General features: G+C 45.2%; 2 protein-coding genes across 3 annotated transcripts; both read left to right on the top strand.

The window, feature by feature from the left end:
- Positions 1 to 199: 199 nt before the first annotated feature.
- Positions 200 to 12,152, top strand: LOC308476460 (keratin, type II cytoskeletal 8-like). Of its 2 annotated transcripts, none has more exons than XM_081004024.1 (9): positions 200 to 646; positions 5,542 to 5,750; positions 5,959 to 6,019; positions 7,594 to 7,689; positions 7,946 to 8,110; positions 8,264 to 8,389; positions 9,839 to 10,059; positions 10,794 to 10,843; positions 11,889 to 12,152. In XM_081004024.1, the coding sequence occupies exons 1-9, from the start codon at positions 353 to 355 to the stop codon at positions 11,894 to 11,896; spliced, it is 1,230 nt and encodes a 409-aa protein (XP_080860150.1). In that variant the 5' UTR covers positions 200 to 352; the 3' UTR covers positions 11,897 to 12,152. The 2 variants fall into 2 exon arrangements, with proteins under 2 accessions (XP_080860150.1, XP_080860149.1); XM_081004023.1 differs by having other exon boundaries at positions 203 to 646; positions 11,918 to 12,152.
- A 2,488-nt stretch (positions 12,153 to 14,640) lies between these two features.
- On the top strand, positions 14,641 to 22,657 carry GPBAR1 (G protein-coupled bile acid receptor 1). The gene is made up of 2 exons (XM_081004114.1): positions 14,641 to 14,848; positions 21,416 to 22,657. Exon 2 carries the CDS (start codon positions 21,474 to 21,476, stop codon positions 22,461 to 22,463), a length of 990 nt encoding a protein of 329 aa, XP_080860240.1. The 5' UTR covers positions 14,641 to 14,848; positions 21,416 to 21,473; the 3' UTR covers positions 22,464 to 22,657.
- The last annotated feature ends 5,083 nt before the right edge of the window (positions 22,658 to 27,740 follow it).

Raw genomic sequence — 27,740 nt, 5'->3', positions numbered from 1 at the left:
AGGACCAAAGGGGCGGAGCTATGCAAACAAGTGGAACGCACTCGTAGACTGAGCTGGCTTTAGCGGTGTCGAGCGATTGGCCGAGCGAAGCGATAGGGGCGCGGCTATGCTAATCAGGGTGCAACTCGATAGCGCGGATGCATGAAGCGCAAATTGATGTGCAAATATGCCATCGCGCTCCACGTTACGTGAAGCCCTGGGAGGGGGGGCGCTGATATGCCAATAAAGTGCCCAGGTGTGCAAGGGGCGGGGCCTTCTGCATCTCCCCTGCTATTAAGCTCGTCCCAGGTGCTGAACACCTGTATTCCTCTTGCCCTTTTCCTTGGAGAGCCAGCGCTGCAGCCCGCGCACCATGAGCACCAGTTACCCTCGCCCGGGGAGCCTGAGCTTTAGCAGCCGCTCCCACGGCTCCCTCTCCAACCGGGGCTCTTTGTACCGGGCCAGCCCGGGGAGCTTCCAGCCGGGGCTCTTCCGACTAGGATCCACTTCCAGCGCCTTCCCCGGCTCTCCCCTCTCCGCCTCGCCCGCTTTCCTTCTCTCCTCGCTGCCCACTTTGGAGATCGACCCTAAACTTCACCAGATCCGGACGGAGGAGAAGGAGCAGATCAAAGGGCTCAACAATCAGTTCGCCTCCTTCATCGACAAGGTGCAACCAGGATGCGCGCGTGGGGCGGGACGTTGCTCTGGGGTGGGGGGTGCGAGAGAGAGGGGGAAAGGGGTGTGGGTGGTGCCTATTGAAATGAACATGCCCAAGTTAGTGTAGACCCATTGAAACTGATGGGCCGAGTCAAATTAATTTACTACCACTCAGAGAGATTGCCCCTTTGCGCAGGCAATGCTGCTCCAATCAGAGTGGAGAATACGGAGACGGAAGCATTTATGGAAGTTCCAAGTTCGTGTCAACTTGTATTCAGGTGTTTGAAGTTATGGGACCCTGTTGTTAACATCTATCCTTGTTGTTATCACTACGCAGACCCCAAACCTCTGCCAGGCACAGTTTCAATAGATGTTAACCTAACGCTGGCAATTACTTGCAATTACTTCCACTAGGTAAAGTTTGGAACGCACAAAAAAAGGGTCTTTCACACTCATCCCCAGTGCATTTATTTATTCACAGCGCAACAAAAAGCACAGCTCCAAAGAGCAGAAAAACCATTAAAAACCAACAACACAAAACTTGATAAATTGATTTCCATAGGTGCTTCCTTCTAGAAACCACTAGAGATGGTGCAAGTCAGAGGATGCAAAGGAGATGCTTGATAGGAGTACCTGTTTTCCCTAATGGGGCAAGTAATAGCTTTGGAAAGATAAGGCTTTATATTGACTGAAATCTTGTTCCTGAAAATAAGCTGCATTGGGAACAGTGTTATTTCTGAGTAGATGTGTACAAGATTGCACTGCAGATGTTTCAGGGTAAGCTGTTCAAACTCAGGTCTCCCTGAACTGTGATCCCAGTGTGACGTGGGTTCTCCACACAGCTAGCTTTTAAAAGCTTTAAGGAGATGGGAGATATGATCACAGATCTCCAGAGTATGATCTACTTTGGCTGTGAGTCAAATACTGCATTATTTGACTAGCAGACTTTTAAAGGCCTCTTTCCAAGATTATAAATTGGCGATTCCAGGAATTGGACTTTCATGGAAAGTATTACACTCTGTTTATATATAGGGAATGGAGAGTTAAATGTATACCCAAGCCTAGAACACTGAACTAACACATGTTCGCATGACTGTCGCAATAAAGATGACCAAAGACTGGTAAGGCAGTGGAGGAAGAATTTTTCATCCTTCAATAAATATATACTGAAAGGGTGTTTGGAAAAACTGTGCCAAATATCACACCACCAGACAAATATGATGCTCATATCACTAACAAAAGGTTTTCCAACATCCCAATTTTCCCAAACTAAGGTGGAGTGTGTGTGTGTGTGTGTGTGTGTGTGTGTGTTCATCTTAATCATCCATGTTGTTCAATCTTCCTGTAAACTGAGGAGTAGTTGAAACTTAAGTTGTTTGCTTAAAATAAAAGATCGAGCTCTTTATTCTGGGACCAGGAAGTAAAACAAGATCTGATGTAATTGTGAATTGTAGAATGTGGATGTGCAGGTTCTAAAAGGAATATGGATCTCAAAACTGACAGTCAATTTACTAAAGTTCCCCAAGGTGTGAGCTACAGGAAATTGTGCAAAAGTATTTCTTACACACACACACACACACACACACACACACTATAAATCGATTATTTTAATCTAATATGGATTCCCCCCCCCAAAAAAAATGTTCTGTACTTTACTGCAATTCAATAAGTGTCTACACAGAAGTCGCAATTAATTCAATGGGGCTCATTTTCAGATACAGAATTTCGGCCTCAGTTGTACGTTAGTCTGTGTGTGCATGTATGTGTGCCGGGGGAGGGGTTTCTTTTCAATCTAATAAAATAGTGTCTTTAAAAACTATTTATTTTGAAACTACAAACCAGCTCTAGGACACACTGCTTAAATAACGTTAATGAATTTTCAGCCCAGAAACTTCCAGTTTCTAACAGGCACGCTGTCCACAGAAACATTTCACAAATTTGTTTTAGGTAGCTGCATACACACCATACATTGAAAGCACACAGCTTCCTCCCAATACTACTGGGAACTGTAGTTTTCCAAGGGTGCTGGTAATTGTAGCTCTGTGAGAAGCAAACTACAGTACATTGTTTGGGGGACATCATGTGCTTTAGATGTGTGGTGTGTAAAGGTAAAGGTAAAGGTAAAGGTACCCCTGCCCATACGGGCCAGTCGTGTCCGACTCTAGGGTTGTGCGCCCATCTCGCTTAAGAGGCCGGGGGCCAGCGCTGTCCGGAGACACTTCCGGGTCACGTGGCCAGCATGACGAAGCTGCTCTGGCGAGCCAGCACCAGCGCAGCACACGGAAACGCCGTTTACCTTCCCGCTAGAAAGCGGTCCCTATTTATCTACTTGCACTTAAGAGTGCTTTCGAACTGCTAGGTGGGCAGGAGCTGGGACCGAACGACGGGAGCTCACCCCACCGCCGGGATTCGAACTGCCGACCATACGATCGGCAAGTCCTAGGCACTGAGGTTTTACCCACAGTGCCACCCGAGGAGTGGGTGTACACAGCTGTTATTAGGAGGATTGCCACACCTGTGAGGGATGCTGTATATGTATCAAAATTCCTACAGAACAGCCAAAGATGCAAATGCTGCATTGTGTAGGAGACAAAATTTATCCCTCCTACAGAGCAAGCTATCCTTGCCAACCTTCCCAGCTATTAAAGATGCAGGATGCCTGTCTGTACTCTCCTTAGCCAGTAAACATCCTACATGTTCGCTTGTGCTGAGAGACAGTAGCCATTTGTTGCATTCAGCAGTCCAAAATATGTGAGGGATCATTGCATGACAAGGATTCACACAAAACCCACCGTGCAAATCAATGCAGACATTTTGAAGGCACAAAGCAGCCTCCTAAAGCTGCTTCTGAAATATTCCTAAGCATGGTACCTGAAAAAGTGAGCTCTTTGGATAGGTGTTTGGAGTCCTCAACTATGGCTCAATGGATTGCTTATTTTACTAAAACTATGTGTGTTGCAAGACAGTTAAATGAAAGCTCCAATCCTACTTCTAACGTAATGCGTCATAACAATGAAACAAAGAGGATTTGCGCCCCCTGGTGGACAGATGTGTCAAATGCTAGTGCTTGGTTTTCCTGAAATGTTTCACTAAAGAACCACCACTGTTTCAATTCGTAAAACTAGCTTACTTCACACTCCTGGTACAGAATCCTGATTTCGAGGAGTGGGTGCACAGTGATTTTGCCCCTACTACATGTCTCTAAATCTTTCCCCAAAAAGGGGAGACGACAAAGGGGAGGGCACATTTCCCAGCAATCCCAAATCTGAGGAGCTGGGGGCAGAAACTAGAAATCTCTCCTCAACTGTTTATGCCAGGGGTTGTCAACCTTGTCTCTACTGCCCACTAGTGGGCATTTTAGGATTCTAGGGGGCTCTATGGCACAAGCTGAATACTCCTTCCATCGAGCACTGGTGGGTGGTAAGGAAATTTTACCATCAAGAAAGATGCAATAGTGGGCAGTAGGTATAAAAAGGTTGACTACCCCTGATTTATGCAGTATCACATAGTACTGAAACATTTTGAATTAGAAGACTGAAGGCATTGGTCCTTATCTATTTCCTATGTTCAGGCATGAGTGCTGTTGCTTATGTCACCATAAGGGAGAAGTAACAGCAAACCTAAGTATGGCTGCCTAAGCCACTCCTGTTTAGTCTCCATTTGGGGTGCTCTCACCACTGTTTTGGGAAGAAGTATACACACAACATGAGCCACAATCCATATCTATCCTGTTAAAGGTAAAGGGACCCCTGACCGTTAGGTCCAGTCGTGGCCGACTCTGGGGTTGCGCTGCTCATCTCGCTTTATTGGCCGAGGGAGCCGGCGTACAGTTTCCGGGTCATGTGGCCAGCATGACTAAGCCGCTTCTGGCAAACCAGAGCAGCGCACAGAAATGCCGTTTACCTTCCCGCCGGAGCGGTATCTATTTATCTACTTGCACTTTGACGTGCTTTTGAACTGCTAGGTTGGCAGGAGCAGGGACCGAACAACGGGAGCTCACCCCGTCGCGGGGATTCAAACCGCCGACCTTCTGATCAGCAAGCCCTAGGCTCTGTGGTTTAACCCACAGCGCCACCCGCATCCATCTATCCTGTTGTTCCTTAGTAAATACTGTGTTTTGATGCCTCCCCTGCCCCAAACCAGCTTTGATCCAAATGGAGGAACAGCAATGGTGTGGCCATGTACACAGCCCAACACTAAAATGAGACTGACTAGTGTGGCAACACATCCTCTCTGTCCTGTTTTGCTCTAAAGGAATTGTAGAAATGAAGGCAATGGAGGGTTGGGGCATCACACAGAAAATCTACCATTTCTCAGTCCTGTAAACGATTTGCGTGTGAGTTAGTTTGTTTCAGTGGATTAAAAAAAAAAAAAGCAAGGATTTCAGGCAGGATGCGATGCAATGAATGAAAGTAAGTAGTCATTAGATTTCCTTCTGAATTGCCCGCCCTGTGGAATGCCCTCCCATCAGGTGTCAAGGAAATAAACAACTATCTGGCTTTTAGAAGACATCTGAAAGCAGTCCTGTTTAGGGAAATTTTTAATGTCTGATGTTTTATTGTATTTTTAATATTTTGTTGGAAGCCGCCCAGAGTGCCTGGGGAAACCTGGCCAGTTGGGTGGGGTTTATAAATAATAACTTTTATTTATTTATTTATTTATTTATTATTATTATTATTATTATTATTATTATTGAAATGCACTGTATTTCTGAATAGTCATCTCATTGGAATGAATCAAACACAGAGCACATAGTGGGGGTTTTTAGAAACCAGTCACAAATGGCCAGACAGAAGCATTGTATGAGTAACCACTGAAAGGTTTGGTGGGATTCTGGACCCTGAACAAGGCTGCTCAGGGCTCCCTGCCTCATATCATTATTTATTTATCCATCCATCCCCCCAGGTGCGAAAGTTAGAGCAACAGAACAAAATACTGGAAACACAGCTGAGGCTCCTGAAGGGCAAAGACCAGTACAAATCCAATGTGGGGCGCATCATGACAGCCCACAGCCAGCCCCTCAAGCAGCAAATTGATGCACTGAAACAGGACAAGGTGAAGCTGCAGAATGAGCTGAACCACATGCAGGCCTACCTGGATGAACTGAAAAGCAGGTGGGTTTGTGAGGTGCGAATGAGATTTATTTCAAATTGAGATCTTAATGCCTAGCAAGGCAGGAAGTGGCGACCAGATACTTGGAAGAGGAGCTACAGATGCTGTGGAGAAAGGAAAGAAAGCCTGGAGGGCAAGGGGGTTGGAAAACAGGGCATAAATACCCTGTTTGCCAAGATCAAAAAGCATCTCCTCTCCCTCTCTTTGTAGGTATGAAGATGAAATCAACCGGCGTAACCAACTTGAAAATGAATTTGTGCTTACCAAGAAGGTGGGTCTCGGAGGCGGAAAAATATATCTACACGTAAAACTTGTAAGGCATAAGGTTCCAAGGCAGTTCTCCCTATTCCCTACACCAAGGATAGCCAGTGGGTGCCCTCAAGGGGTCCAAATCCCAAGATATATAAGCCTCTTAGCAAAACACTCACCAGCCAAGGGCAGTCTAAACAAACCAAGGCGAAGAACAGGAATCAGTCTAGGTTCAAACCATGATCCAGAGGCCAGGTCCAAGGTCACTGTTCAGCTAAGATATAACATAGCAAGGCAGGGGAACTGGAACCAGGAGCCAGAGACTTGTGCTGTTCCAATTACCAAAAGGCTCAAGAGGGAGAATTTATATATTCTGGCCTCCTAGAGCATATCCTAATCACAGCTGGTGGCAGTGAAGGGATGTCAGGGATTTGTTACTCATGAGGAGATACCTTACTCACAAGCAATGGTACCGGCTCAACAGCAGACACAGGGCTCAGGAGCCATGATTCAGGAAGTCAAGAGCAGAACAAGAAGTTCAGAAGTGGATGGATGCAATTAGGATGCTTCCCTGCCCCTCCCGCCAAGCTTTTAAAGACGAGGCATGCTGCACTTTCTTGCCTTGTGGGAACATTGAGATTGCAAGCATGCACTCCATCAGGGTAAGTAAGGCTGCTCCCATTTGTGAAGGCAGTTCCCAGGTGATAAGACAGCATGGCTTAATTATTAGAGTATTGGACCTGGGTTCGAATCAGCACTTGGTCATGATGCTCACTGGGTGACCTTGGGCCAGTCACCATCTCTTAGCCAAACCTACCTCAAAGGGTTGTTGTGAGGATGAAATGGGGAGAAGGAGAGCCATGTGGTTACCTTGGAAGATAAAGGTGGTGTATAAAATGCAATAAATATAATAAATAAATAAAAGACTGCTGTTCAATCACTGCCATCTCCTGGTCCACCTTCCCCTGCATCTTGGCAGATCAAAGGCCTCTCCAGATTCTACTAAGGCACTCTGCTTTGCAGGAATGCCAGAGGGGAGATCTGGCATCCCTGCTCCCCCTTCCAAAGTGATTGAAGTTGTTATGTACTGAGTTGAATAGGATCCAAAAGGCAGCAGTCTGATTGGACCTAGAACAATAGGATTTAGAATGCAGCAGTCTGATTGGTCCTAGAACAATAGGACCCAGAATGCAGCAGTCTGATTGGTCCACAGGAGCCACCCAATCCAGCTCCAGATGGAAGTGAATCCGCAACCCGATTGACTTACAGGAGAATCCCGGAATTAGCCAATTACGTGGGGCCCATTGTGTAAATAATGTATATAAAGCAGACATTCTGGGGGAACTTCCATTCCTCACTACTATGAGCTGAATACAGAGCATAAAATCCACACTCGACTCCGAGTATATTTCAGAAGTCATGGTGGAAAGGAGAGATCCCCTCTCCTCCAAGCCAGCTTCCCACAATTCACCCCTCTGCTCTGTTTCTTCTTCCTCTGTCAGAGCTGCCAACTCAATCCCACTGCAGGGCTCACGACAGGTGAATCCTGTTCTGACCCAGGCATGGGATCTGCTGACTACTTCTCTCCCGTGACAGGACCTAGATGACATCTATGTGCAGAAAGTGGTTGTTGAGTCGAAGCTAGAGAGCACCTCCAATGAAATGAAATACCTCAACCAGCTCTTTGAAGAGGTGGGTGACACATGGGAGAAGAGTGGTGGGTGTGTTTGGCAGGGGTGAGTGGGAAGAGGGTTGGATTATTGTCCCATCTTCTGGATCGATGGCTCAGAGGAGATGAGAAGGGCTTGGGCTTTGCTCCATGATTATGTTCTCCATCTGAGATGACCTGTCATCTCAACCTCATCAACAATGTCATTATTTCTCTTTCTCTTTCTCTCTCTCTCTCTCTCTCTCTCTCTCTCTCTCTCTCTCTCCTCATCACACCCAGGAGACCCGGGAGTTGCAACCTCAGATCCAAAATGCAATGGTCACTGTGGAGATGGACAATAACCGGGAGTTGGAGATGAAGCATATAATTGATGAGGTGAAGGAGCAGTACCAGGCCATGGCTGCCAAAAGCCGTGATGAGACAGAACAGTGGTACAAGAACAAGGCGAGTAGCACATTTCCATCACATGGAAGAGTGTGCATGCAGTCATGCATAACATATATGCATATTGTTGAACATAACATTTTAAAGAGAACTGGCTGGTACCTGGATGACGCTGTTGACTAAAACCTCCTGGTTCTTCTCTTTACCTTCCAGTGTGATGACATAGCAAGACAGACCCAGAAGAACCTTGAGGATCTGAAGAGAGCCAGAGGGCAGATTGCTGAGCTGACTCGCTATGCCCAGCGTCTTAATGGGGAAATTGAGGCCCTGAAGAACCAGGTGAGCTGTCTCTGGGCATAAAACGAGTCTTATTTAAACTATTGGTGAAAGTTGAGAGTTTACACTAACAGGGGAAATCAGACTGCACTTACATCCCCTTACACATGCTACCTCTCATTCCTGAGCCATTCAACCATTATATGATTGCATTTCACAGATAGGTTATACCTTAGGTCTGCAGGTAGCCTCATTCTTCATAAAGAAGTGGAACAGCTGGAGGGGGGTGAGAAAGGGGTAATTTGGTCTTGAGGGGGGCATGCTTCATGGATCCACTTCATGTCTCCATTCCACATACACTGCTAAATGAAATGTGTGGCCCAGAATGCTTTCAGCTGCTTCCAAAGGTCTACAGCCCAAACTGATTCTTTTTGATGGGTAACTTAGGGCACTTCCAGATGACCTGCTAATTGAGCATTCATCCTCATTGGTTTGCATAAAGTTTGTGGGGAGGTTAGGTGACATGGGCTGTTCATTGAGTACAGTGGTACCTCTGGTTATGAACTTAATTTGTTCCAGAGGTCCGTTCTTAACCTGAAATCGTTCTTAACCTGGGTACCACTTTAGCTTAATGGGGCCTCCTGCTGCCAGCGCACAATTTCTGTTCTCATCCTGAGGTAAAGTTCTTAACCCGAGGTACTACTTCCGGGTTAGCGGAGCCTGTAACCCGAAGTGTTGTAACCCGAGGTACCACTGTATTTATTATGATTTGTTTGCAGGGCACCACGTCAAGCAATTCCCCCCCCACACACACACACTTCTCAGTGCAAAAAGTCCCATTTTAATGGGTTTCCTGCACAAGGTACCAAATCCACTCTAATTGCACAACCTGAATTTTCCATCATGTGATAGACTACCACCCACAAAATAGCAACTTTCTGGGCATGACCTTAGCAATTTGATATATTGAAAGAGCTGAAGGAACTGTGGACACTTTGACTGTTTCTCTGTTCAGGTGAGATTCATTCACTTGCTGATCAATTCATGTTGTGCAGTTTTAAACAGATTAGGAGGTCTTGTGCAACAAACCTGCTTCTCCAAAAGATCAGAGTTTCTGCAATAAAGAAAAGTGATGGGGAAATGCACTGGAAAGCATAGGGTAACACCTGCTTTGTCAACATCATCTATCCTCCCTGCAAACAAATCAGAACGGACGACGGTAAACAGGTCATCTGGAAATGCCCTGTATCCCCAAACTGAGGAACAGGGGAAGGGCTCGTTTTTGCCAAAGCTTTCTCAGCTCTTCCTTTGCTATTCAAATTGGCAGCTGGGGAAAATAGGACAAGCAGCTGCAGCCAAATTGGAGCAACCATGCAGCCCCAAAACAGGCTCTTCCCCATCACGCTACAATAAGAGACAGGCCTTGCCCCCAGTTTCCTACTGTGGGCTTCCCCTGTGGCTTCCCACCATGGTGCTGGGGCCATCTCACAGCTCCTCTCTCCTCCTGCCCAGCGAGCCAACCTGGAGAGTGCCGTGGCGCAGGCTGAAGAGCAAGGGGAGCAGGCTGTGCAGAGTGCCAAGGGTGCCATCCAAGACCTGGAGGAGGCTCTGAGGCGGGCCAAGCACGACATGGCTGGCAAGGTGCGAGAATACCAAGAGCTGATGAATGTCAAGCTGGCCCTTGACATAGAAATTGCCACCTATCAGAAACTGCTGGAAGGAGAAGAGAACCGGTAAGCAAGGTCCTGTGGGTGGTAAGCAGTGTTAGTCCTGTTCAGAGAAGACTCATCGAAGCTGATAGACATGAGTCCATTGGATCCATTCATTTCAGTGGGTCTGCTCTGAGTAGGATTTAGTTGGATGCAACCCCAAACTTTAGTGGAACTTGCCATGCATGGATGGGGCGGGTGGGAGGTTGGTTGGTGAATCAGTCGCTCTGCACCTGGACATCTAGGATTGGCTGTCCTGCGTGACATCACTATGCTGTCACATGGGAAGCTGCCTTCCACAGAGTCAGACTGACAGTCCATCTAACTCAGTATTGCCTACACACCATGGGCCACAATCATGGTTTTGGAGGTTGTTTGCACTAATGGGTGTGTGGCCACCCCACTCTGTTGGGGTGTCTATCTGTGTCTATCATGCACACGCAAGCACACACGCACACGCACACGCACACAGACATGTTCCTCAGATCTGTGCAGATCAGTTGAGGGGGTGCATTAGCATCAGCCCCCTCCTTTCATCAGATGCACAAACTGATTACCAGGGAGGGTGCTATATTTAACCCTATCAGGTGCTTTGCTCCACTCACCCTGGCTTTCTCTCTCTGCAAGTGTGTGTGTGTATTTGCCATTGCCAAAATCAGCAGGGGGTTGGGAGGTAAAAAAATAAGTGTGGGGTGGGGGCACTTGAAACACTGAAACACCCTTGTTGTTCCATCACATGTTTCCCCCCCTTCTCTCAGGATGGGTGGCCAGGCTCCAAGTCAGCAGTTCAGTGCTATAGACAAACTAGGTAAGTATATTTCCTACTCTGATTGAAGCTGTGCATGAAGTTCCCTAGAATAGTCCCGCCTGTGGTAAAAATGGGTGCTCATAAAATGGAGGCGGCTGGTAACTCCATCAATCTCTCCTGCCATCCTCTGGATTCTTCTGGTAACGCGACAGCCCCATCCTTGCCAAACGGGTTCCCTTTGAGCTTTTCTAGGTTTCCTAAATGACTAAACAACAACAACAACAAAATTTTTGCTATTGTCATCACTCATCACTGCATTTTTCAAATATTTGTTGAATATTTGATATCTCCGTTGGATACTGGAATACATTCGATTTTAGCATTTGGTATCTGGCAGTCTGATACTGATTACAGTTGTTGATAGTTGATTATGTGTCATGGTATTTGGCATTTGACAGGGAAGACTTTCCACCCAGTGTGTCTGCCATGATGTGGACCCAACTTAGTTAGCTGTTATCTTGAGGTCTCAGTATCTAAACTTTTACATGTGTTAGGTGAACAGAAAACAGTAGAAATATGTTTTAAATGTAATCAAGAGATTTTGTCCATACACACACTTCAGAAGGCTCCAGAACACCTCAGTTTTTCTTATGCTTGTTTGGCCTGCCTCTTGACCTTAATACTGAATGATGCCCCACAAGAAGCCAGAATTTCATGTAATATATTGGGTGCCTCCTATCATCTGTAGGGTTCTGCATCCTCCTTCTAATTCCACCTCTGCTCAAGTCCCTTTGGGTTCCTCAGAATGGTATCCTTGCTCAGTCTCCATTAGTGCAAAATATATTGGTCCCGTTTCTGGTTCTGTATCTGGGTCTGGCTCTCTCTCTCTCTCTCTCTCTCTCTCTCTCTGTGTGTGTGTGTGTGTGTGCAAATTCATGTAGATCACTCGCTTAGTGCAAATGGCCAGTTGGCCTTCTGGCTCCTGGACCTGCTGCTAACTTGCTTAAATGGCGTTTCTAGCGGCCTCTTCTTTCTCAAATCACTTTGGGGAGTCAAATCAGGAGTCTCTTGCTTAAAGCCATCCTTCTTTGATCTCTTGACCCAGATTTCTAAATCCATCCATTGCTTATGCAGCTGGGCTCCTGACACAGGGGATGGCGCTGCCTGCCCACAACATGGCACCTGGGGGGACTTCCTTGACCAACAACAACTCACTGAAGAGGCCCTTGCTCATCAAAACCATCGAGACCAAGGATGGGAAGATCCTCTCTGAGGCCAGTCACTTCTCAGAAAAGTAGCCGAAGCAGAACAAGCCAAAGGGGCAATCAGGCCCCAGTGCTTAAAAATAAATGAGTGTTTTAAAGCCTTCCACAGATCCTTGTTTTCTTTACTTGTCCACACAGTGGGTCTATCTCCTCTCTAAGCCATCATAGGCAGGCCAGAACCCACTGCTGGTAAGCTGGTGTGGGTGATGCATCCCTTGGACACAGGGATGGGGGACCTGCAGCCCTCCAGAGCAGGCTTCCTCAGCCCTCCAGATGTTTTTGGCCTACAACTCCCATAGCAGGACCAGTGGTCAGGGATGATGGGAATTGTAGTCTCAAAACATCTGGAGGGCCAAGGTTGAGGAATCCTGCTCCAGAGGTTGACGAACAACAACTCTCATCAGCCCAGCCAGCATGACCATTGTTCTAGGATGCTGGGAGTTGTAGTGCAGCAAACATCTGGAGAACCAAAGTTTCCCCCATCCCTAGTTCAGCTCCATCAATATTATCCTCAGCTGCACCAAGTTTCCTGCATGAGTCCTGACAGCAGCTCCAGGCATTTGGTCCCTAATCTTCCATTTTTGCCCATGCGTCATATAGGTTTCTTTTTTGCTTGCAGTGAAGCGGGAGGTTCTGATCTCCCTAGATAAAGTGTACAACAGTGGATACTGGACATTTTGCAGCCAGGATAATGGCTCTTTCTTGGATGCTGAACAAGGCTGAATTCCTGTCTTATCCAGGCCAATCCTGAGCATCTGGCTTTGCTAGTCATTCCTTCACTCCCTTGTTATGCTAGAGAGGACTGGCCCAACCCTCTGGGTTTTGTTGAAGAAACAATTGTCATTGTTTGCCCTTAAAAGGCAAGCTGGTACTTTTGGAGACAAGAGTGGGGCATAACTTATGTCTTTTAGAGAAGAGGGATGATGTTCCTAGGGGAGAAGCATCATGGTAGCCTACAGTTTGAAAGTTCAGATGCATTTGGGGTGGGGGGAGGTAGCCTGATGTACAATGGATAAAATGCTTGGAATGGCCTTCCCTTCTTCTTTTCTGAGCAGAGGCTTTGCCACTTTCGTGTTCTGAAGAGAATCCAGCACAACACTGAAGCTACAAAAAGAAAAGCAGGGATGCAGTTCAGAGCTCTTTGTACCAAAACTTGTGCAACCATTCATTTGGGGGGGAGTTTAATGGGGATGGGATGACCCTTAAGGGATCCTACTGAGAAGGGTTTGAATCTTGTAATTCCTGCTCCAAGAGGGATAGGAACAAAAACAGCTGCCTTGTACAAAGTCAGACCACTGGTTCATCCAGCTCAATATAGTCTACACTGCCCGGCAGCAGTTTCAGGATTTCAGACAGGGTACATTCCCAGCCCTATCTGGAGATGCTGGGGATTGTACCTGTGACCTTCTGCATGCTAAACAGATGTTCCACCACTGAGCTACAGTGCAGGAGAACCTAGGAGCATTCAGGTCCTGCTTGTGGGCTTCCTGTGGGCATTTGGTTGGCCGCTGTGAGAGCAGGATGCTGGACCAGGTGGGACTTGGGCAACATCCAATGAAGCTCTTCTTCTAAAGCCTGTCTCTGAGCTTCAGTTCAGGAAGGTTTCCGGCTACAGCAAGAACGGGGATGCTGTAGGACTCTAGCCCATGAAAGTGTGTGCCGTAATACAATCTGTTAGTCAGGAATCTGTAGCAATAAAATGATCTGCATCCCCTTAAAAGTGGTTTGTGAGCAGGAGCAAATGTGTGATAAGAAAGAACTGGGTTCTGGGGTTTGACACTAGCAAGAAGCCAGCTCCCCTGCCTGCCAGCTGGAGAGACCTGATTCCGTTCTATGTACCGTATTTTTTGCTCTATAAGACTCACTTTTTCCCTCCTAAAAAGTAAGGGGAAATGTGTGTGCGTCTTATGGAGTGAATGCAGGCTGTGCAGCCATCCCAGAAGCCAGAACAGGAAGAGGGATTGCTGCTTTCACTGCGCAGCAATCCCTCTTGCTGTTCTAGCTTCTGAGATTCAGAATATATTTTCTTGTTTTCCTCCTCCAAAAACTAGGTGCGTCTTATGGTCTGGTGTGTCTTATAGAGCGGAAAATATGGTATTCTGTATAGTTCCATATGTTTCAGCAGCATGCGTTGCAGGGAGTTGTACTAGAAGACCCTTGCAGTCCCTTCCAACTCTACAATTCTATGATTCCATGTGAGCATAACCATTGCAAGGCTGTCCTGCAAGCCCAATCCACGTGCTCCTGAGCTGAGTTTTTGCATTAAGAAAAATAGGACACTTCTGGGCTGAGCCCCTGGCTTAGATAAGTCCTGTTTGGTTGCCCTCCTGTGTGAAAGCCAAAGCACTTTAGGAGAATCTGCAGGACCTCAGCTTTTGGCTGACTGTGTCCCTAATTTACCGCAAGCCTCTAGGGCTATCTTTGCACCATAGGCTAGCTCAGAACCACTAGGAGGCAGATGAGCCTCTAAGCAATCAGACCCTCCACAGGCCTGCAATTTGCTAGCAGCTAACAAGGGGTGTGACTATACAATCTGGAGGAGGGAAACAGCCTTTCACTGTGGTTTCCAGCTCCTCTTCTCCCCCAACCCACGCCTGCTTTCTCAGTTCCCTTTTCGGTCAAAGATGGTCCAAGATATGCTACTATCTGATAGCAGCTGAAGATGGGCCAGCCCTCGAGCAGAGCAAGGCATCCAAGAAGCACCTGACAAGCACCTCGCTCTCATCACCACATGGTTGGGTGTGCATTGGGAACTGGTGTCAGCAGGAGCTCTGCCCAGGGAAGGCTGATAAACCTCCAGGTTAGTTTGTGCCTGTCTGGCCCCTGATATTTTGCCTTGATTAGGAGGGTGGGAAGGAGGGAAGGAAGGAAGAACCCAGGCCAGTTGCCAGTCACTGGGCTGCATTACTCAGCTGAATCCATTCGCACAAGGTCACAAGTGCAAGGAGAGGAACTCACAGTAAACCTACCCAGGGGAAAGGGTGGCTATGTCTATTTTGGTTTCTTATTTTTCCAATCTTGAATTCAGTTCTCCACATTACCACATCAGTTGGCAAGTTGTCTGTCTGTTAGTTTTTAAAAGTCTTCATGAAAATTCATCAGGATTTTAGTGCAACTTTTTCCGAATATGCAGTTTTGTATACTATACATGCTTTGCAAAGAAATTTTGCCTAATATAATGCATTTTTAAATGCTATTTTCACTTATAGATGCATTTATATGTATTTACCCTGGTACAGTAAATGCATTGTTATATATAAAGTGGCTGGAAAGTGGCGCTGCAAATTTCAGACAGGTGTGAATTTTGAAGGGTGTCTGTGTCTCAGTTCATGCACTTTTTTTTTTTTTAAACTTGAATTAGGCAGCTTCAGTGCCAGATTACCAGATAGGAAGAGTAGGCACCAGCCTATGGGCCCCATGCCTTTTAGGGGTCCTGTGACAACAGATCAAAATAATATTGATTTGTTCTTGAAAGAAAATTACAATCATGCTTTCTTGGTTCAATGTTATCCCACTAGAGTGGGGGCCCGCAAGATTTCAACTGCCTAGGGGCCACAGGGTTCAATCCAGCACTGGGCAGGTTCGCTTTTAAATGCTAATGAATGAAATTTATCCTCCTTACCCAGGAGCGACTCATTCATGCTGGAGCACAGACCACATTGTTACCCCATTAGCAATAAAGGATTCTAAGGGTTACCAAAGGTCTCGATTTTGGGAGTAGCGCTCATATTCCACAGAGGCTCACTATGCAGTCATACTATGACTCCATGGCTATAGAGCACTGACAGAAGCCGAGAACTGGGAGTGAGCAGAGCAGTGTCCTTAAGACTGGAGGCAGGGACACTTGACTGAGGGTAAGTCCCATTGAAACTGAAAGCAAAAAAAATTAAATCCAGAGTTCCTTAAAATATTTCGCAAGCAAAATTTGCTTGGTGGGTTGTTGTTGTTTTTAAAAAATGGATCATTATTACATGAAAAATGCTGCCCTTAAATGAGACTGGAGAATCAGGATGTTCCAATAAGATCCACACATTGCTCACTGTTTGCTGTCTCCTGCTCTCTCCTACAACTCCCATCATTCCTGACCATTGGATGTGTTCAGCGTCTGGAAGGCAACAGGCTCCCCATCTCTGTGCTACAGTTCATTTTTGTTTTTCCGCTAGGGTCATCCCTGATTGGAGGTTAATCAGTACTGCTTCTGGGGCCAGCCCTTGCAATCATATCTGTATAAAAATAAAAATGTTGCCTGCCTTCTCTCTCAGCTCAGCATGCATCCCATAATTAATCTTCATCATTTCCATTTTTAATAAGTTAATATCAAACTTATTTCTAAATCCTTTCCTCTCATCCTTCTTTCTCTCATGCCTCTTCCCCTGACTGCTTTAGAATACTCTTGTCCATTGCATGCAGCTGCTGACTGACATATGAATAAGGCTTGGGCACTGTACTAATTATTATTAATACTTATTGTAATATCTACTGCATATCTGCATATCTACTGGCAGATTAGCATGTTGATCCCATTCACAAAATGATTTCTGCTGAATCATGCCCAGCAAAATACCAGGCAGGAAATCTTTCACATGGTAATTCCCAGACCATGTGTGAAGCTCAACAACACAAATTACTGTTGATATATTGCAGGAAATGAAATGCCCCTATGAGCTCCAAAATGCCCACCAACAGAAGAGGCTGCTTATTGCTTCTCTAGATGATTCACTGCTCTGAATCTTGCCTCTATTCAAGCAGAACAACGGCTCCCATAGGGGCATAAGGCGTAATAATTATTGTTATCATTTAAATAGACAGTGCAATCAGGATGCCCCCATTTCCAGGCAAGTACCTCGCCTTTCCCATTTCCATTGCTAAAGCCCTGTCATTATTTGAAGAAAAGACACTTTGCATATATTCTCAGTAATATATATTCTCAGTTATAGATAGATATAGACCCATGCTTCAGTATCAGGAGCATGGTGGGGGGGACTCCCTGCCTATTGATATTAGGCAGATGCCTTTGCTGTACAGTGGTACCTCTGGTTACGAACTTAATTTGTTCTGGAGGTCCGTTCTTAACCTGAAACCGGTCTTAACCTGGGGTACCACTTTAGCTAATGGGCCTCCTGCTGCCGCCGCACCACCAGCATGACATTTCTTTTTCTCATCCTGAGGTAAAGTTCTTAACCCAAGGTACTACTTCCGGGTTAGTGGAGTCTGTAACCCGAAGTGTTTGTAACCCGAGGTATCAGTGTACTGTTTTCGGCACCAGCTAAGTGTTTCTGTTTAAGCAAACCTACCTAGACATGCAAATCTGACCTGTATTTTAATGCAGTATGTAATTTTATTTAAAAATACTAGTATTGTGTTGAATTTTTTTTAACATCTTATTTTATTGGCAATTTTATCATATATCTTATATTTTATGTAAACCATTTAGATGTTTTGAGGATTAAGCAGTATGGAAATTCTCTTCACAAAATCTAACTGATGAGGCAAAATTCAACCCACGCACACACAAGAAAAGCATGTGTGTGGGTTGAATTTTCCCCACAGCACCTCTGGTTCACTCTCACACACAGTCCTCATCTGGACATAACTCTATGCCAAATAATGGTTTAGTCTGAATGAGCAATGAGAATGTTTTGCTCCTCCTCTGATGTTTTGCTCCTGCACTGTGCTGAGCTGTGAGCAAACCATGAGCCAGGGCTTGGATGACACACTAAGCCAAACCATGACTCAGTAGCAAAACAACTGGAGAGGGACAAAACACCTCCATGACGACTAAACCGTGGTTTGGCTTAGTGTTGCGTGTGAACCAGACCACAGTGGAAGTAAATCTTTTGGGGTGCAAAAATGAATCTAATTTCAATTGGGAGGAAGGGAAGTGTTATTGAGCTGATAGTCATTTGGCAAATGCAATTAACAGCATAACAGATTAACCCTTTGTGCAGGGTATCATTGCATGGGTAGGCTTTTCTTTGTTTCTTAAGCTGGCCACTCTTAAAGGCCCTTCAAACCACCCTGTCAAATGATTCTTTCCTCATTTTGTTCCACTTTGTTTTCAGCCTTTCGAGAAAGACGGCAGGGCCTCAGCAGGGATGATTTCCGCTGGCAATTATGTCACTCGAATAGCTTAATTGACTCTCTTAAACGCAGCCAGATGGTAGGAGTCTCCCTCTAAAAAGCCTGTTGCCTCTTCTTAATGAGTGTCTTAAAATAACACCACTGGTTCTTTTAGTGGCTCTTGACTGCAGAGTAGCTGCAACATGAGGTAATGCCACGCGTATTTATCCCGGCCCTCAAAAGCTTTCCCAAACAACTTCATGATAGTCTTCCTCCTCAACTGTTTTTCCTGGCTATATCCACACCATACATTAAAAACCCTATATTATTATTATTATTATTATTATTATTATTATTATTATTGTGGTACCTTGGGTTACAGATGCTTTGGGTTATGCGTTTTCAGGTTACGGACCGCGGGAAACCCGGAAGTACCGAAAAGGGTTACTTCCAGGTTTTGCCAATCGTGCTTTGCGCGTGCGCAGACGCAACACTGCAGGTTACAAACGCTGCGGGTTGCGGACGGTGCCTCTGTCATGAATTACGTCCGCAACCCGAGCTCCCACTGTATTCAGCTTACAACAAAAATCTAAATTCTCCGTCAGGCAATAGCACACAACAAATGCCAAGGTAAGTATTGTTCATCCCGAAAGCTAAGCAATATAAGCACCAAGACATTACCAAATTTAAAAATTGTACAAGCCAGATATTCCAGAATACTGATGGCACAGGCCAGCCGGTCTCTTCCTTATTTGCAAAGGTCATTAAACTCTGCCACTCTGTTGCAAAACAGTCCTTTTTCCTTCCTGTCTCTAGCTGTTCATAAACAATGAGTCAATTTCTCAACCAAAACTCTAGTCTATGCTTTCGTATACCACTGTTTCACGGTAAGCCCTTTCAGGTCCTTCCAATATCCAGCTATCGGTCTTCACTGCTACCAAGAGGTAGCCAATCAATACATTAGAAAGTCCCAAAATCGAGGAACTTTTTTTACAGCTCCACCACATGTGAGTAAAATAACCCACCTCCCCACAAATCCCTGGAAAGAGGGATTTATTGAAAAACCTCTCTGCAAATTGTAGCTCTGTGAGTCAAATAGGGGGTCTCCTAACAACTCTCAGTATCCTTTGCAAACTATTATTCCCATGATTCTTTGGAGGAAGCCATGACTCTTAAAGTGGTATAATAGTGCTTTAAATGTATGATGCAGATGTGTGACCCCAGTTGCTCCTTAGCACCTAATCTGTGGCTTCCAGGGCCCTACCATTAGGCAGAATACGAATGCCTCAGGTAGAAGATTTTGGGTGTCGTGAAAGGGTATCAAGTTGTTAATTATTGAATTTATGATGGTTGCATTTTTCCTGTCAAGGAGGAGTGTTTGTGGGATTTATCTGCCTCAGGTGTCAAAATAACTTGACCAGCCATGGGTACTATGCCCCATGATCTGAGGTGGAAGGTTACTGCACTGCCATAGGCAACGAACTATCTTGAGCCATCCCTGCCTCCTGCACTGCTCAGAGTTGGGAAATGATTTCCTCTCCTAAGACAACAGCTTAACTTTTAAGATTCCATGATCTTATGGCTGGACAGTCTCTGAGCATTTCCCAAAAGGATATGTCATGAGCCAAATAAAAATGTCTCTGGGCATTTAGGTTTCAAAGGTGGTCAAAAGGACCATGGAGTTCACAAGAGATTTCAGGGCTGTGGGTCTCAGTGAATGAAGTCTCTCTCTTACTCATTTTCTAACTGAAGCCTAACTGCAAAACACTTTGGGGCTCTTTGTAAAGACTGCTAACATTTGACATGCATTCTGAGAATGGGAATTTTGGACAAGCTTACCCTTCCTTGATTGCCTGGTCCAACTGGTTTAAAATATTTCTTCACTTTTTTTTCTTAAAAAAATGAAGCCTCCGGTTTTAATTCTGTTACCAGATCTGCTTACGTGTCTATAGATCTGCACCCTTGACAGAAATATCACTTTTAGGGATCTTTACTGTAAATTATCAGACAAGACAAATGCTATTGCAACAGACATGATTACTTTTTTAAAGAAAAAAGACCAGTCTTGTCTTGCTTATTTGGGAGAATGAGCAAGAACTATCAAATGCCAGTCTAAATTAATATCACTGTTTATTACTTATTTATATCTAGGGGTAACTAATCCCAGTTCAAAGGTAGTGAATCTAGGGAACTATAAGGAAGGTAGGATAGGAAGGGGATGGGATGTTAATAATTACCTGTCCTGAGGAAGGGAGAATTAAGAGCACTGGCTTTTTGAGTTTCACCATGAGCTGCAGGGGCACAATCATGGCCAAGTTCAGGGTTTCTGCCCAAAGCTAAATGTTAAATATTTAGTGGCCAGCCCAGCTAGCTATTCCGCACCCTTGCCATAAACTTTTTTTGATGAATTCAATGTATGGGATGTTTTAGTCCTGTCTTTTTAAAATATGGATGTGCTTTTAGTTTTCACTGTGTTTTAGTTCTATGTTGGCTTTAATGTATGTGTTATTTTTTCTGGTAAGTTGCTCTGAGTTACATTTGGGGGAGGGGAGTGGCAAATAAAGCCAATAAATAATACAACAATAATATCAGAATTTTTGCCCTATTGACACAGTAGCAATTATGTTGTTTTTTTAATAGATTTAGTATAATTGTGCTATATAAGACACACTTAAACAAGATGTGGTGTTGCTAATTTTTATGCTGAATTATTGCATTGTTTTATTTATTTAGAAGAACTCCTCAATGTGGGATTGATTTTTTAATAACTAAATATAATCATGTCAGTGAAATATTTCTTCTTCGGTGATCACTCGTAGCCAAGTAAGTTTGTCTTTCATATACACGGTTTTAAAAGTAAGTCCGTAAGTGACTGTGGAGGCCAATTCTGGATCCACATGTCCTTCCACAGCGGGGACATAGGTTTTCGGGCAGGAGTTGATCACAGTGAGGGTTTGCCAAGCGTGCTTTCCTCTTAGCACGTTTCTCCCTTTCATCTTGAGTTTGTGCTTCTTCAAAGTCCATGACACCTTTGGTAAAGGCTGTTCTTCAACTGGAGTGCTCGCAAGCCAGTGTTTCCCAGTTTTCACTGTTCATACTACATTTTTTAAAATTTGCCTTGAGAGAGTCTTTGAATGTCTTTTGTTGACCACCAGTATTACGCTTACCATTTTTAAGTTCAGAATAGAGTAGTTGCTTTGGAAGACGATCATCAGGCCACAGTGGTTTGGAAGTGAAATGTAGTTTGCCAAGCTAACCTTCTGGCTTTGCTGAATAATAACATGGGGTGTTTTCTCATTTCCATTAGGAAGTCAGTGTCGGAAGGTGGAGAGGATAGGGGAGTCCTCACTAGAGACACAGAAACTATGACACAAAATATCATCATCTGGCTCTCAAGGCCCCTGTCAGCCTTCATTGTTTTGGCCAACATCTTCCTCATCCTTGGGATCCTCTTCGACCGTAGACTCCGCAACACCACCAACTGGTTCTTCCTGAGCCTACTCTTTGCTGATCTTCTGGCCGGCTTATTCCTTCCCAATATTCCTGAGCTGTCCTCGACGAAGGATTTAAACTACCACCTCTGCTTCTTCAACTATGTGGCACCTAACTTCATCTTCCTTGCTTTCTTAGCCAACCTGCTGGTGGTGCACTATGTTAAGTATGTGTTCATCATCCGCTCACTGCATTACCACCGGTCCTGGGTGTATCGCTGGCCTGGTTTTTACATATTCATAGCCTGGACAGCTCCTTTGATCTTTGCATGCCTCCCACTGGCTTGGAACCAGTGGCGGCCCCATGCCAACTGTTCCTTTGGTCTGGTCTTCCCTATTCCTTACCTCTATCTAGAGACCTATGGCTTCCTCATTCCATCCATCCTTGCCATGGGCTTCATGTGCATCCAGGTGCTGTGCACATCCCGAAGGCAGCTTAAGGACATCACAAGACTCCTTCATTCAGTGAACCAAGGCCAGCCTCCTTCAGAGCTGGAGCAGCAACTGGAACTGAGGAATGCTAAGAAGATCGCTAGTGTCTCCTGCATCTTCGTGGCCTGCTGGGTGCCCTATATTGTTTGCCTGAATATCTCACTGCTGTCTATAGATCATAATCATAACATCCACCCTCTCATTATTCCTATCGTCACCTGCATAGGCACCAGCAGCGCAGCTGCATTGCCTCTCATCCTCAGCCTTGGCAACAGACAGTACACACAATTTTGGACAGACATGGCCACCAAATGCTGTGGGGGCTGTTGTCAAAGACAGGGGCGCAAGGAAAGGAAAGCCAAAGCAAAGGCCCACTTGCCACATGGTCATCATTGCCCAGCAGAGGCAGACCTCAATGGGGCACCAGGCTGATACCTTCGGAGGTAGCAAATTGTCACTAGAAGCAAGCAAAACCACACTCTGAGTAAGATTGTATATGTAGACAGATCTTGGAAATGGGCCCTGGTCATAATCAGTAAGTCACCCTGCGCTCCTGTTGCCTAGAGGAAAGAAAGTTACTTTTTCTTCTTCTTCTTCATTAAATATTTTCTTGATTTACAAAAGTGTGTGCAATGTGTCTCTCTCGTATTTTTTTTCCATGTAACATTTTTACAAATCAGTTTCATTTGTTGAGACATTAGGAAGAAAAGGGGGAAAGAGGTGGAGGGGGGAAGATGGGTGGGGGTGAGATGGGGTAGCGATGTTTCTATTTTACTTACTATATGTAGGGTTTGGTGTCAGCGTCGCTTGTGCAGGTTCTTTGCTGTTCACTTGTGTTCCTTTGGTGGTGAGAGAGGTTAGGGTTGGCCTAGGGTGTGGCTATTCATTTTTGGTTGGCTGTGGTGGTCTTTGTTTTCATGTGTGAGTGGGGTGGGTGGGACAACCATACGAGAAATAAGTAAAATAACCAAGCAAGTATTAGAAACCACCCCAGAATTGGCCTTACTAAACACCTTCCAAGACAATAATGCCCACTTACACCACAAAGAACTCATAACCCACTTACTTTCAGCGGCCAGAAGCATCATAGCCAGACACTGGAGAGACCTGTCAGGAGTAAGCATGGACCAATGGTACCAAATAGTATGAGAAAGTTATTTTTCTATCCCTGTTTGGATTCTCTGACTGGACTGGGAATTTCCCATGAATAATAATCGTTTTTGTGTTGGTTGGTCATTCATCAAATCTGCCACCCTAATATCAGATAGATTGGCTTGTTCCCTCAAGAGTGTTTGTAGTTTCCTTACAGTATCTGTATTTGGTCTGTACCCCTTGTGAGATAGCTGCTCCCCACCCCATCCTGCCCATTGGCAGAGGAGAAAGAGGTGGGTCTGTTGTACCACTTGGAGAATAATGCAGCAAATATTTCTGTCTCACAGGTAGCCACATTTATGAAGACAGTATAAGCACTAGCTTTCAAACTGCACCACACCTGGAGAACTATATTCAGTTCTTCATTAGGATGCTTTAATAATGATGATGATGATGACAGTTGCAATTAATGAAAATTAAGATTTTTTAAGACTTCATTGCAAAGCCTTACTGAGTTCAAAATAGTTTTTTGTTATTGTGTTTTCTCAATTAACACAGCCTAAAATTACAGCAATTAGCATGTGGGGGGTGTTTTTTGAGGTTAAATGGGGGTCCTCATAGTCATAAAGGCTGGGAACCACTGGGTTATACCTTTGGGATTTTTCTACTGACTTGCCATAATTTACTTTATATGTTTTTGAATATGGGTTACCACATTAAAGATGGCTGATTAAACTGCATTTATGCTATTTAGTTTAAAATATTTTTATAATGCACTTCATTTAAAACAAAATTCCAAGGCAGTGTACATTATTAATATAAAACCTTTCGATAAAATTACATCAAAGTAAGATGCAGTATACAAATACAGTAGGAAGAAATAGCTACTATTGAGAAAATGCCTGGTCGAATAGCTGCGTTTTTAACAGATGGCAAAATCACATTACTGTAGGTGCTTGCCATATTTCAGAGAGGAGGCTTTTCCACAAAGCAGGCACCACCACAGCCAAGGCACTATGCTGGGTTATCACAAGGTGGATTAATGCACTTAATGGCCCAGCCAGGAAGTCCTCCTTTGAAGATCTAATTGAATGGGCAGGTTTATTCAAAAGAAGCATTTTTTCCCAGGTTACCAGCTCCCAAGTTGGTTGTAGCTTTACATGTCAACAGAGGAAAATTGACTTGGGACCAGATTGGCAGCAAGTGTGGTTACTTCAAGAGGGGTGTTACATGCATGCAGCAAGAAGCTTCAGTCAGTAACCTAACCACGGTATTCTCATATCCTCCCACATCTATCCAATGAAAATAGGGATGTCCTAAGGAAATGTGGGACATTCCAGGATCAAATCAGAAACCAGGATGACTTCTGTAAATCCAGGACTGTCCTTGGAAAATAGGGATGATGATGATAATAATAATAATTTATTATTCATACCCCATCCATCTGGCTGGGTTTCCTTAGCTACTCTGAGCAGCTCCCAACAGATTATAAACAGAATAAAACTTCAAACATTAAAAACTTCCCTAAACAAGGCTGCCTTCAGATGTCTTCTAAAAGTCAGACAGTTGTTTATTTCCTTGACATCTGATGGGAGGATGTTCCACAGGGCAGGCGCCACCACTGAGAAGGTTCCCTGTAACCTCACATCTCTCTGTGAGGAAACCAGCAGAAGGCCCTTGGAGCTGGACCTCAGTGTCTGGGCTGAACGATGGGGGTGGAGACGCTCCTTCAGGTATACTGGGCCAGGGCACTTCAGGGACACTTGGAGGGGCTGCATTCTGCACCAGTTGCAGCTTCCAAACCAGGTCTAGGAGCTGCCCCAAATAGAGTACATTACCGTAATCCATTCTTGAGGCTGTCAGTGCACAGGTCACCGTGGCCAACCCATCCCTATCCAGGAACGGTTGCAGTTGGCATACCAGTGAAACCTGGTAAATCTGAATATATAATTAGATCACCCACCATGATACTATCCTACTTGGGCACCAACCTGGGTGTTTCGCCCACGCTGACAGAACAAATAGAGTCCGGTGGTGCCTCTTCTCTCACCACATCCCAGGGAGTTCCCCCTACCAATGTTTGCTGACCGCCAAGTGGGCTGTATCGATAGCAGCATCTGCCACTGTGTTTGCTCGAAAGAGGATTAGCTAGCCATTCCACCCTCACAGATGGGGTTTGATGGCTCATGATCATCCCCTGCTCTCCGCAATGTGATGGATGAGAGCTCGTAAATATTCCATTAGGAAGCACACTGTCCCCAGGAAAGGGGCAGCAGTCACACCCTGTGATGCAAAATGTTCAAGTTAATCTCTCACAGCTTCCTGAAACGCTCCAAGGACACGCTTGTGCCACTGAAACACAGCAGCTCATCCATCAGCCTGGGATTTCAATCAGAAGGGACTGGAGGCTGCAACACGAAAAGGGCAGCCAGTCAAGCAGATGTAACGCAAGCTACAGCGACTGCAGATATGTGTAAATTGAAGTTGCAACAGCTTTGCCTGATCACGCTGTGATAAACTGCGGCTCCCTGCAGCATGCCAGGAGCAACTGTCATTTGTATTAAATGAGAAAAGTCAGTACGGGCAGAAGGCTTGCAAGCACTGCCTTCTCTGCAGTTTGACACAGCAGCCCGGACACTTCCAGGAACTCTTGCTGTTTTCTCATAGGATAAATGGCAGCGCGAGGAATTCATCCCTGCTCTACCCAGCCCAGGTCAGAGCTCTGCTTTTCGTTGACTTAATACCAAATAAGTTCTGCTAAGCTTCAAGTGTGAGCAGTCAGAAGAGCTGGTCAGCTGGATGCTTCTCTTCCCTGATGACTCTGTGATCTGAGGATGGAGAGGGCAGGAATGCTTGAAAAAGAACAGCCCCTACCCTGTGTTTATTATAATATCTGATGCTGTGCTAGCAGCAGCAGCAGCACTTCCTGGAAGAGATCAGAGAAAGGGCAGCACAGCAGAGGCCTGCCACTCATCTCTGCTGCCGCCCCCACAGTCCTCACTCTATAATACTCTGATCTCTCCCTTCCCTGTACTTTAAATCAGGGATGGGGAGCCTGCATCCTCCTCCAGATGTTGCTAGACTCCAGCTCCTTTCGTCCCTGGCCATCGGCCATGATGGCTGTGGCTGATGGGAGTTTTGAGTCTAACAGCATATGAACGGTCACAGGTTTCTCAGCCCCACTTTAAACTGCAGTGCTACCCCCAAGATTCAGGAAGCTTGGAAAGGGAGGCAAAACTGAGCTTTATCAGCATTAATTGCCGCCATTCAGAGATCCTGCCTGTTGTGCCCCTTATGGTACTTCCCGTTTCCTTAATATTAAACTGGGTAGGAATCTGGGAACAACTTAATGATGAAAAGGTGGGGAAACTGTCAGAACACTTCCGCAGAGGCCATAGCACACTATACCATGCACAAGCTAAGCAAGCCAAGCTTCAAAATACAACTGTTTCAGCAGAGAGCATCCAAAGCAGGTCACACCAAAGCAAAAAGCTAAGTTTTCCCATACCTAGGAAAGAGGAGGGGAGAGGCCACTGCTCAGTGGTACAGCACATGCGTCTTATTCTGAAGTCCCAGCTTCTACCCCTGTCTAGTAGAGCCATGGAGTTGCTGCCTATTGGAGCAAGCAATGCTAATCCCGAAGGACAAACAGGCTGATCTAGTATGAAAGAACTTCCTATGATCACTAGCCAGAAGGTCCACTAAAAGCAAAACAATCCCTCCTTCGAGTCCCCAGATGGTGGTTGCCCCATCTTGTCACTTTACCTTACCCATGTTATATTTGACAGGTGCGCGTGCGCACACACACTCTCTCTCCAATGATTTTGGGGCGCAGCGTTGACCACGGAACTTGACAACCACTTGTAAGAGTTGCTGTTAATAACTTAACCAACATACAATATTTGCTAGGTTCCACAAAATGCTCTTTTCTGAGGCCTCTGGTAATTTAAGCTTTACATTTATTTCTCTGAACTTGCGGTTCCATGGAACAAAACCCCCTCTTTCTAGCACACACTTTGTGTGCACTCTTGTCTTTCCACATTGCTGCCACTGAAAGCTGAGTTAGGAGGAGTCTTCATTCACTTTTGACTAATTTCATTACAGAAAGGCAGCCTGCTAGTTCAGGAATCCTCTGGATTCAACCATTTTACTAACTTTGATGTGGTCTTGCTAGCATCTCTGAACAACAGTGCAATCCTAACCATGTCTGCTCAGAAATAAGCCTCTGGTTAAATCATTTTGCTTGCCTCTCTCAGAACCCACACCACCATCTGGACATTGAGGGATTGGTGTATGAACTAGATAAGGTTGCACTGATCCTCCAACGTCATTTTGTAACTATCTAAGTTCATCTCAGTTCTGGAGTACTAGATAAAGGCCAACATTTTCCCATGAGAATCGCTGTTTACATATCTAGGAAGAAAATCTGTGGCTTATATTCCCAGAAACAAATATTATTGCATGATATTCATATACTGGGAAACAAAACCAAGCAGTTTATTTTAAGACAGACTCAGGCATTACATATTTCAGAGGAGCCTAACATGTAGTCCTGCAGATGTTGAACTACAACTGCCATCATTCTTGACTACTGGCTGGAGCTGATAAGAGTTGGGT

The sequence above is a fragment of the Podarcis pityusensis genome, assembly GCF_964106645.2.
Source record: "Podarcis pityusensis genome assembly, chromosome: 1".
Classification (NCBI taxonomy): Eukaryota; Metazoa; Chordata; class Lepidosauria; order Squamata; family Lacertidae; genus Podarcis; species Podarcis pityusensis.
This window is presented reverse-complemented; position numbering and strand designations above follow the sequence as displayed.

Bases quoted from the DNA above. Each gene is read 5' to 3' on its own strand.
- GPBAR1 (XM_081004114.1), top strand. From the start codon at position 21,474: ATGACACAAAATATCATCATCTGGCTCTCAAGGCCCCTGTCAGCCTTC.
- LOC308476460 (XM_081004023.1), top strand. From the start codon at position 353: ATGAGCACCAGTTACCCTCGCCCGGGGAGCCTGAGCTTTAGCAGCCGC. The intron at 7,690-7,945 runs GTGGGTGACACA...CATCACACCCAG, and splicing joins TCAACCAGCTCTTTGAAGAG to GAGACCCGGGAGTTGCAACC. The intron at 8,111-8,263 runs GCGAGTAGCACA...TTTACCTTCCAG, and splicing joins AACAGTGGTACAAGAACAAG to TGTGATGACATAGCAAGACA.